The sequence below is a fragment of the Anneissia japonica genome, unplaced genomic scaffold (genome assembly GCF_011630105.1).
Source record: "Anneissia japonica isolate Jap-2015-1 unplaced genomic scaffold, ASM1163010v1 scaffold287736_len1891122_cov214, whole genome shotgun sequence".
Lineage (NCBI taxonomy): Eukaryota > Metazoa > Echinodermata > Crinoidea > Comatulida > Comatulidae > Anneissia > Anneissia japonica.
This window is the reverse complement of record NW_022756106.1, coordinates 1,431,046-1,443,386: the sequence shown is the minus strand read 5'-3', so window position 1 is coordinate 1,443,386 and position 12,341 is coordinate 1,431,046. Positions and strand designations below refer to the sequence as shown.

The 12,341-nt window shown below is 32.7% G+C and overlaps 1 protein-coding gene across 1 annotated transcript in view; it reads left to right on the top strand.

Annotated features, from left to right (window-relative positions):
* LOC117123924 (Fanconi anemia group M protein-like) overlaps nucleotides 1-9,196 on the top strand; it is a gene marked incomplete in the record, with an annotated part of 52,682 nt that extends 43,486 nt beyond the window's left edge. The window contains 3 exon segments of the mRNA XM_033270002.1: nucleotides 1-84; nucleotides 6,339-6,433; nucleotides 7,794-9,196. Coding sequence (XP_033125893.1) covers nucleotides 1-84; nucleotides 6,339-6,433; nucleotides 7,794-7,902 — 288 coding nt within the window.
* Nucleotides 9,197-12,341: the final 3,145 nt, after the last annotated feature.

Below are 12,341 nucleotides of genomic sequence, written 5' to 3'. Positions count from 1 at the left end.
GTGTTGGCTGATTTGACTCGCATGGAATCCCGAAAGGGGTTCTCAATTGAGATCCCTAAGGAGAGAACACAAAAACAAGATCAGGTATGCTGTCATTAAACTTTTCACCTTCCTTATATAAATAATGCATCTTTAGAATAAGTTGTAATTCATTAGTATTTTAAGTAATGAATATTTTCAGTAAATGATGGAAAATTCATCAAAAACTAATGGATAATTTATCAATTAATAATTTATTTATACATGATTAGTATATCGATAAATAAGAATATATATACTGTCTCAATAAATAGATAATGCTTTTATAGTTCATTGGACGGCTTTAGCCCATCAATTTATGTACGTAGTCCTTACAACTTTGATTAATTGAGCTGCATTAGGTGTACATACCCATCAGAGATTTTTTTCAAAATCGCTATCATAAATATCTTCTCAATGATGAGGTAATTGCTTTAATATTAATTTCTTTGCTTTTAATCCTTTAAAAAAGGATGCAACAATTTTGTCATGCATGAAAGAAGTTGGAACACACCATTTTTGCAAGTATGTCTGGGCAGTAGCAGATGTTTATGTAGCATAAACTATGATAATGTACAGTTAGGGGGTAAAATGGTCATGTGACATTTGGCCAAAACCCATCAAATGGGAATGTACATCTAGGGGTTATTGGCATACAGCCATTTCCCACTGCTGCCAGAGTTCAGCATTCAAAAATATATTTTAACTTGTTTTTTCCAATAACTTCCCTCCTAATGTATATGACTGGATTGTTTGACTAAACCTTCATACACATCTGTGCAAATGGCGATCTCTTCTGAAGCTTTTTGATTTGTAATTGAAATCACAAATTTAATTTTTTAAATTTTCAACGAAAAATTCCCAGTTGCATCACATTTTTATTGATTCCGTTGAAAATTGCAATAAAGTTTGTCATATGATCACGTTTCAGTAGAAAGTTGTAAGAGGACAAAAGTAATTAATTCTAAGTAACCCAGAATAATGAACCTTTGTCTCACAATAGAAACATAGTACATGACAAGGCAGAAGTTTAACTGGCTTATATCAATTATGTGAAAATTATGGACAGTAAATTGCAGGCATAAATGTGAATGAGTTGCATGGACTAATTTTCAATTATCAACTTCACTTCCATACTTCTTTTAAAGGCTTACATTAATCATGCCGTTACAACAGTAATGGATGAAATTAAGTTTAATTATCCCTGATATTCTGTCTAATGTACTATGTTTCAGTGTAATATTTTTTATGGTAGTAGATGCAGCAGTTGAGTGGTAGCTGTAGTGAGTGAGATATTATGTCCCTCACTTTGTCACCAAGAACATTCATAAAAGGTACCAATTAGAGCTGTACCCATACATCCTTAACCGACCGTGCCATCCATGCGACGTTTATTATATTCTTTTTAACTAAATAAATATATAAAATGTGTATAAATTACCAACAGAGATAGTGCCCTCCTCAGTTTGTTTACTACCTGATACAGTTTGTTCTTTATTATCTCTAAAATCATTCTGTTTTTTTTCCTTTCTAGTTCATTAACCCTCTAATGCTGTCATTTTATTTTTGTTTTTTTTATGTGATAGTTCTATGAATCCTTTGCTAATGCTCTTATGATTGGCTAATTAGCCGCGCAGTGACCTCGTAACTGAATATCTTGTAATTACCAGTATCATTATGATAGCTGTAGAATTGTATAATTTATGAACAGGAAACATGTAAAAACATGCAAAATTTATAGTAGGAACGTTGTTACGTATATGTCTGTCATTTTCTGAGAAAATTTATCTTGTGAGAGAACTAATAACGTAAATGTAAAATGTGAGCACTAGATATATTGACAAGTTTTATAAAACAAGGCACCCACTGTGTCCTATGACGATAGTACGACCATCACATGACAAATCCAACACCCTCTCTGTTAGCGCTAGACGACGCGATGCTGCGACGCCATCTGCTAAATGTTGGTGATTGTCTGAACGGATTGCCATTAAAGATGATCTGTAGCGCGCATGTCGTCGCGTTACGTTCTTCATAGAATCGTGTCGGCCAACTACCGTCGCCCGTAGTAAGTGTCTGACTTTATTCAGATTTAGTTTTGCAATATTATTGTTTTATACCATCATTAGTATTCTGTTTATTGCAGCAAGTCCATTTATGAGTAAGTTGTTTTATGTAAAAAATTGAATTGTATGAGCGATTTCGAGATTTATTTATATTTATCAGAAATAATTAAATTAATTACCAGATGATGTAAGTCTATGTAAAGTTTTATACGGACGTTATTAATTATATTTTTGTCATCTTCTGAGAGAACTAATAACATAAATGTAAAAAGTAAGCATTTGAAATATTGAGAACTCAGTTTTGTAATTCAGATTTAGTTCTTTATTTTATTTTTATTTATTTATTTATTATCCCAGCCAACAACAAACATAAAATTTGCCACTTACAGGAGGGAACACAAACATCAAACGGATACATAAATATATTAAACGTGAAGAATACAAAAATAAATACAAAAAGTAATAATAATAATAATAATAACAATGTGATAATAATATCAGATTAAGTGGGCTTAATATGTAAAATATTTTTAACACTGTTACGGAACATAGGAAATTATCACTAAAAATATCAATATCAGGATTCCTTAAAACAAGAGAATTATAAGCTAAGCTTAATCTACTAATAAAAGCATTTTTAAGCACGTTAAGTCTACTAAAGGGAATATGAAATATTCAGTATTACTGCATCATGTAAGAAATTGAATTGAATAAAAGATTCCTAGATGTATTTAAGATACAAGAATATTAATACACTATAAAGAATACTGGTAGATCAGGTGTAGATTAGAGAAAACTGACAGATAGTATTAGAAGCATCAGAATCATTATACAAGGAGCAAACAAGCAGATGTCCAACAAAATAGATATTCGTTGGTCAACAATCACACCCTATGAAGATAAATCAATTCCTTAATTTGCATATATTTCAAATTTTCTGTTACTGAATATTTTCATTTATCAAAACAAATAGGTGAATGGTTCTGCTCTAGTCTGTTCATTACTTTTCTTGGATATTTGGTTTGGGTTTTTTATATAGTTTTTTTTTTGTTATTGTTTAATTTGAAAAGGAATTCTTAGATATGTAATAGGTTGTTATAGCAACCCATTATTTTTATTAATGACCAAACACCTAAGAAATAGGCCAACTAGGAGACAAATAAATTTGTTTAAAAGAACATTGAATGATTACTTCTTTGTTTATGTTCTTGATGGATTAATATTTCATATCTAAATTAGAGCCAGACACTTTTTCACAATTTTGTTGATCCTACCTTTTTTTGTTCAGTGCCATATATTCAGATAATGAAAATTTGCTGAAATATTTATTAAATTTTTGATTATTATTATAATCCAGGCTGGCATGTCTAAGCCAGAATTAATGCTTTGTCATATTCTATATAATTACTTTCCATGGTTGGGGAGTAGTCTCCTAGCAAGATGCTCTTGTTTTTAATTTAGATAATTTCCTGGTAAAACTGGTAAAATTAAAAAAAAATTATACTGCAATTTTTGCCTTTGAACTCATAGTGGATTTTGTACGTTCTTACACAAGCCTGTAGTCAAAGGGGCTCGAAAGAACCTCACTTTTCCAAGTGCCCTATTAAATTATTATTAAAAAGTACCATTTACATGGAGTTGTTGAAATTAACTCAAAATATTTGAAATTTGGCATTTTTATTGCCATTTCCGGACATCTGAGATGTTATATCTTTAAAATTCACCCCAGCCATTGTAGAGCTGAGGTAGGTAAGGCCTGAAAGTGCCCTTAAATTGTGAAAAAATATAACCCTTTTAAAATCCTGCCTACAGGCTCGTTATAGTGCAAGCCTTACTTTTTTTTTTTTTTTTTTTTTTTTTTTTTTTTTTGTAGTGTTCATTCTTATTTTGTCTTTATGAAATTGTGAATATGTCAACATAAATAATATGGTATCATTAATAATTATAAAAGCCTTTATGTATAATAGTTTGCTAGAATAAAGCAGAAATCAGTTTTGCTGGTTCCAATCGAATGTATGTCTAGAATAATTATTATATTTTTCAATAACAACAACATTGTTCTGTGAACGTTTTGTTATCTTATCTTGGTACATCTGTTTTTTTCAATTATGTACCAGTAGTAATGCGATCATCATTAAATTGCATCAACCGCATTGACCATATAATATTTCATGTCATCAAAATTTAATGCGGCCAACAAGTGTTTAACAATGTGTTGAATGAACCATCTGTCTTGTTGGCTGGCTGGCTATTAAAAAATTCTCCTAAAGATGAGAATTCCAACAACACTGAGCATATTGTATATGCTTCAAGTACAAAATATAAAATATTTCTATTATTCAAGAAGAAATAGTTTTTTGTTTTTGTTTTACTTACTTGAAATGAAAGAGTTAAATATGTTTCTTATTATAGTATTTATATTGGGTCTATATAATTTTTTATTGCTATAATTTTAATAATTATTATTATTACTATTGTTGCTTTTATTGTTATTGTTGTTGATGTATAACTTAGTGTAGCTTAGTTGGCAACAACGGTATGTCTATCACACAGTGATTCTCAATAGTGATAATAATGAGTGTGTGTACCATGGAATTGCTAAGTACAGTACATGTTTTTTTACAGACACTGGGCACTGATAGACACACTGCACCAGTGGTGTATTTGGTCAATTAATCATCAAGCTCCCACCTCATTACCATCACTCTCCCCCCCCACCATTCCAAGTTTCCTTGATATTGCACTACACCAAAGTCAATCACAGATTGAAGAGCTGAAGAGCACTTGATGTTTGTATTTTACAATGGATGAATTATATCAATAATGAATAGGCCCAACAGATGCTTCATTTGTGCAGTGTATAAGTAAATGAATAGTTTTTAAAAAGACCTAAAAATTGGTTAAAAGCTGCTGCGGGAAATTTTTGACACACAAGATGATTGATTGATAGGTCAGGTCAAATGCTGGTTATTAATGATGGCATTTTGTTGTCAGTCGAGTCGAGTGTGTCTGTTTCGTTATAAATGTAAGATGTAAGGGTGCTATCAAATTACATCATCACACCTGATGCTTCTATTGTAATATGCTAGGAGTTAAAATCACCATTCTCTTGTCTTCTACTCTTGATTGTGATTGATGGATTGATTTTTGTGAAAATGAGGTACATTTATTGTCTTTAGGGGATACAATATAGAGTTTAATTTACTGTAGGTAGTCATTATGATGAATAGCAGTGGCATAGCTACGGGCAGTGCAGCCAGTGCAAAGTACTGGGGCCCCGGGCTATTAGGGGCCCATTCATAAATAGACCTAAAAATAATAATTTAAAATCATTTCGGACTTAATTTTGAAGGATAAAACAGCTAATGGGCTCCTCAATAATGTTGGTTACTATATTAATATATTGATTTCAATTATGTGGTGTATTCAAGGGACCCCCGCCGGTCTGACCCCCCCTATTTTTTCCAAATTATAAAAAAAATGGGGAAAAAAGGAAATTATATTCGTTATATTCTAAGTCTGAGAGTATGGTTTCCGGCCATCTAGAGGTTCAAAGCAGTTCTGAGAACTTAGGGAATTCCCCTATTACATCAAAGGCCCCAACAATCTTGCACTCAGGCCCTTTCGCACTTAGCTACGCTGCTGATGAATAGGAAATAAACTCTTGTGCTTAAATCCAACAATGATGATAAAGACGATGATGATGATGATAAAGATGATAAAGACGATGATGATGATGATGATAAAGATGATAAAGATGATGATGATGATGAAAGGAAAGATAAAGATGAATGTGATGATGATGGTGGTAACGATGATATTTAGCAACTGTATGCTGGTTTTGGGAAGGCAGGCCTCATATATTAAAGAATTCCAGTCAATATTTTTATTTTTGTCATCTCTTACTTTGTGGAAGCAGTTTGGCGCAGCGGGAATGGTTTGGTTTCCAAACCTCGAGGTCAGGGTTTCAATCCCTCCCTGTGCATTTCGCTTGTGTCCTTGGGCAAGACACTTTATCTGCATTGCTTCTCTTCACCCAGGAATATAAATGGGAACCTGGTGGGGTTATCTGCATTTGCGCTGATTATCAGCAGCAACACTTAGCATGTGGACCCAATGACCAGGGAAAAGAATTGCGCTTTATAACTGCAAGGAAGAGGCGCATTGTAAATGGCCGTACCAATTACCAATACTCTTTATCTGCTAGTAAACGTAAACAATTTTACGTGAAATTTTAATTTTTTTTTTTTACAGATTTTCAAAATATGTCTGTCAATCCCTTGCTTGAATTTTGCTGGTGCCTTGTGTCTTTCAAAGAACTGCTCAACATTTGCTGAAATTGCATCCAGGTAGGTCATTCACCTTATAGCTGTACTTATCTAACTATTCCAGGTAAAGTCACCTGTACTGATCATGCAATATTATTGTAGTATCATAGTTGAAGTTATAATTATTAACCTTTATCCTATGTTCATGTAACAATTTTAATGAATATTTATCCGTTTCAATCAAAACGCTCATGTGCTCCTCCACAAGAAAGTCAAATTAATTAATAATTAATTAATAGAAACATTATTCTTCTGTGCCTTTTGCAAACATTATCATCCTGAACTTTCCATATTGTGAATGGCTACTTTGAACAAGTGTGACTTTTGTTAAAAATACCCTGAGACAGTATCAGAGGTGGCTCCGGAAAGTTGCCAACAGGGGTTCCGACTTGTACAACAGGGAGATTTGAACCAAGTTGCCGACTAGAGCGTCAGTCAGGGAAACACTCAACAGTATGTGCCTTTCCCCAAACTTCGTCAGGGTCCCACATTTAATTTTATTTATTCTGCTGTGCTTGGTGCATCGCCTGCTGAATTCAGGGATACAATTGATTGCAGTAGTAAAAGCCAAAGAACTTAAATATAATTATGGATATATAGCACCGCCACACAGACAGGGGAAAATTGTTCTCCGTGCACCCACAATGCATTTCAATTGGATGTTCCACTATATTGGGACACTGTTCTATCTTCTGCTATTTATTATCTTTGTAAAAACATACAAGCATCATGGATGTACACAAGTGGATTAACTTCAAAAGATTTTAGAGGCCATCCTAATTTCCGGGAGTCTCTCACAACTGAATGCTTAATAAGTACTATAAATACTTTGGTTCCAGATAAATTAGTAACAAGTGTGTAGGGTTATGACATTAGTTTAATTTATCATTGTGCATCTTGCATTGCTTCCTTAATTAAAATTAATTATATGTGCCTATCTCTTATACAATGCTATTTTTTTATTCAAAATTCAAAAAATTCATAAAGGCATAAAGCATGGCGGTCAAAAAGGCTGAATTACGAATTATGTTTAATATCAATAACATCAAAAAGCATGAAAAATATTAAACATAAAAGGAAATTTACATTAAAATTGCAGAAAATTGTTTTAATAAAAAACTAGAGAAAATTACAGAATTATAAATTATTACTATAGCTATTATTATTATTATTATTATTATTATTATTATTATTATTATTATTATTATATAATCTCTTCCAAGTAATATAATAATGATAAGCTTTAATACAATATTTCTTCCTTTGTATTCATAAATCAAAGCTGTTTTAGGTGATACTTTTTCATGACTTCAGTGTTATGAACATTTGTCTGCTCGCTTGATTTTTGAAAGACACCATCTATCTTTTTTTTTGTATATAGCACACCATCTCAGCTGGAAGTCAAAGCGAGAATTTCAGCAAGCCGAGCCCAGGAACTGCACCAATTCTTCAAACATAAATTTAACAGCGAGATGCTAGCAAATACGTGACAGCTGACACCTTCAAGGCAGTAGCTCTACAATGTTGGTATTTCAGAAAATCCTGATTCATCACACCATACTCAAACTACAAGACAGATCGCTGAATCTAGATGTAGAGCATGAACAAGGGGTCACTTTACTTGACTGTCAAAATTGCCAAAACCATTAGTAAAATAGTATATTTTATACTTTATTTCATTTCAATCAAAAAATGATTGACAAACTACAAGATAAAGTAATGCACTATTAATTTAAGGGCTGGACTTGATTTTAGTCTTCCTTGTTTGTATGATTTTTTATTCGTTCGTATGATTTTTGGTACATCTCTATTCAAGACCTACAGAAGTTATCTTACAGGGGCAGATTTAGTGGGGGGAATGTGGGGAGCATACCAAATGTTTTCTGATTTTGTTGAAGACAGCTACTAATAACGTCTGAATCATATTCAATATATTGACATTATCAACTTGGGTTTTTTTTTATGTGAGAGTGGGTGGCTGTTGTGGTTCGGGTTCCCAATATTTAGGTCGTAGTTCAAAGCCCACATGGTTGATGCTTCCTTGCCCTTTGGCAAGACACTTCATCTAATAATTGTCACTTTCCACCCATGAGTATAAATGTCCACCCAAGTTTGCCTTGAAGCATCCTAAATGATGCTATCCTGAAAGCCGGGAAGATTGCTCATTGAGGTAACTGTCAATACTAATCCATGACCAGGTGCATGTTGTTCATGTTGCTATATAAATGTATTATTTTAGAATTATTGAAGTTTAATCAAGATTTTGAGTAATCTGTTTCCAACAATCATGCTAATATAAGTTCTAATGGGTCATCCATTTTATCATTTTCATGAGAGTATTAATCTCTGCTGGAGGAAGGGGGTAAAAGTGTGTGAATAAGATGAAATGATGATCTTATAATGAAGAACATCATCATTGCATTGTGTACTCATTCAGGGAGGGGGTGGGGAGGTTCATGTGAAAAATGTTTTTTACATTCGGTCTACGTGAAAACCAGTCTTGTTGTTCATAGGTAATTAAGCTTAGAGATGGTACAAAAGTAAATTGAATTTCATATACAATGAAACGTTAATTCATTAAATACTCATATTACAAATTATAATGGGTTTGGAAATTTGCCAGAATAATTTGAATAATAACATGATAGAGAGACTGCTTCCCATGTGACTATGATGGAACGCGTTTTCAAAAACTGGGAACAAGATATATAGAGAATCTACCGATATATTTATCAATGCATTATATTGAAAGAAAAGAATAAAAAATTATTTTACAGTATTCTACATTCATTTTTCTGTTGTATTATTTTTGTATATTTCTTCGTTTGGGAACGTTAACCACCCTGTCAAAAATCATGGAATCGTTCACCAGTGAGCTGTACAATGTAGGCCTATACGTGCAAAAAATATATAAGGTTTCTAATTATCTTCCAATTAAATTTTGCTGCATGGTTGCCCAATAATTATACATTATCAATCGGTGATTTATCCAGTACCTCGCTCCAGTAGATTAATATTACATTATTTTTGATTTAGCTAACCGTTACTAAAGCAAACTCGGGCCCCCGAGAATCTTATCCGAAAAAGCTTAAATTTAAATCCCATTCCTTGCATTGCCTGGTGAATTTTACGTTGTAGTGTCCATTTATTTGATTTTTTTAAGCACTTGCAACTTCTAACTGCGTGTGTGACCCCACGAAAATAAAAAAAAATACAGGCAATTAATTCGTTCAAACCTATGTTAATGAAACGTAGGCCCTATACTTAATCCTATTAGGCCTGTTGTATACATAAAAATCCTGATCTAGGTCTCTTAGATTGATTGTGATGCTATAGAATACAGAACTGCTTGATTATTAAGTATGAACAGATGAAAATTTTGAAATTATTAATAACTCGATTCCAACAGCTTTGGCGTGAAGCATACTTTGATGGGTGTTGAATTGATTACGTTTCTCAGTGAACTGTCTACAGTAGGTAATGAGACTTAGTGCCATGGGAGATGATGGTACGCTGATTTCCAATATTATCGTACATTTTTATAATGTAATGACTTTCCGTTGGGTTACCAACCTATATGTTGTTGACACCGATACAAAATGTATGATATGTGTATAATTTATTTCAATTATAGTAGGCCTAACCACAATAAAGTTTGTAGCCCAGTGTGTGCAATCATATTATCAAAGAATGAATTATCATAGCATTTTTTTTTAATGTATATTTAAGTGTTTTATCGCCAAATTGATATTAAAATAGGCCTATATTGATTTTAATATCAGGCTTTAACAATTCCGTCATTTTACAAGTAGGCCTGTGCTAGAACTAATTCCTTTCAGGCCTATTTACGGCCATAATAATAATACTGTAGATAATAAATAGGATTTGTAATGCGCATAATACTGAGATCTCTAGGTGCGCTTGTTATTATTATAAAAGGATATTAAATATAAATATTTTGTTAATATATCACTTTCTACTGTCCTGTGTGGATTAGTTATTTATTTATTCGTTTATAAAATACATGCTATGCATTACAACATAAACTATTTCCCTCCCATAGGGTCTAGCACTAGCAAATATAACAATACTGTACAAGATATAATATAAAACAATAAATCTTTTCAACTGGACTTACTTGTATATTACGTGACAATTATATATTATACTTACTTGGATGAATAATAATATTCACAAACGTGAATACTGTACAGGGTGAATAAGCAGAAGCTTATATCTGTAGTTTACATTAGTGTCAGCTCGAATAGGTCATACATGAATATTGTATATACGCATAATACCAGTGGCGGATTCCAGGGGGTGGGGGACCGGGCTGCTCCCCTCCCCCACCCTAAATTTTAAAAAAAAAATTTTTTAAGGAGAAAAAACGGGAAATTATAATAATGTTTATGTCCGAGAGTGCCATTTCGGGCCATCTAGAGGTGCCATAATCATAATTTTGTTTTACCTCAGCCGCAAACCATGGTGGGGCTGAGGTTGTCTAACTCTCCATCTGTGATAGTTCCTCCCTGAGCCCCCTCTATTTCGAATTCCTGAATTCGCCACTGACTATACAGTCTACTTTAATATAGGCCTATACAATTATAATTTTAATATGTTAATATTTCATAAAACCAACATAATTTTTGTTTAATATCTAATAATTCGATAACGCCAACCCCTCTATATCGAATTCATGAATCCGCCACTGACTACAGTCTACTTTAATATAGGCCTATACGATTATAATTTTACTATGTTAATATTTCATAAAACCAACTTAATTTTTGTTTAATATTTAATAATTCGATAACGCCAACCCCTCTATATCGAATTCATGAATCCGCCACTGATTACAGTCTATGTAACTTTAATATATACAGTTATAATTTTAATATGTTAATATTTCATAAAACTTGACTTGACTTGACTTTATTCAGTATACCTTAACACCAACAATATAATCAAATAACAAAGTGTTTTCAAAAAAGTTGACTTTAATATAGGGAAAAATATTAACAATTAAATTCAATAAAATCTTATGTTGAACACTAGGTACACTAGGATAGCCCATGAAAGTTGTATAAAACGACTTAATTCCAATGGGGTCCTTGAGAGAAAAGAAGAAATAAAATTAAATTAAAAGGTCGCATAGCATAAAATAGTAGGTTAAAAAGGCATATTAAAATGTGGTAAAACAATTATTAAAAGTATAAAATTTCAAGGCAAAAATTAAAACAATGTAAAAATGTAAAAAATCGCAAGAATAAAAAAAACCAATTTAATTTTTGTTTAATATTTTAACGATAACGCCAGCACTGTCAATGAACAATTAACCGAATTTCTAAGCTTTATAATTGGGTTTTTCGATTGGAGATTAAGACATCGTTCTCTTTTCTATCTTCCGGCGTTTGTCACGTCTTTCTCTGAAGTTCTCTATCGGCCTACTTCAAGTAATTGATATGTATGGTTTCTGTCCAAACCTTTCATTGGGCTGATTCAAACGGGGCGATTATTCAAACGGGGCGCTTATTCGCGCGAGTACGGTAAGTGGTAAAGTGCCGCATTCAAAGCAGTCCTTGAATAGCCGAATAGCAGGCTTATACAGATTTGAAATAAAAAATAAAGCATATTTTCATGCCAAAAATATGTTTCAGGGTCGCTGGAAGTTTCAGGTTGTCGGTGACTGGTAATAGAACTTGTCATGACTTCCCTTTCTTTGTGCAAGTGTGACTGTGGCCGAAGTATCATTGCCTGGTGAATTGGGCTTTTTCTTTCCTATCAGAGTAAAACTAGATATTTTTTTATATCATATTGACCTTGCTTCTTATGCCTAGTCAAATATTGTTGCCTGCGCGGAAGTCGTCCATACAGCAACTCCCTCCCTGGTAATAGTAATCCTGTAGGAGTATTTTCAAGCCAAACATGA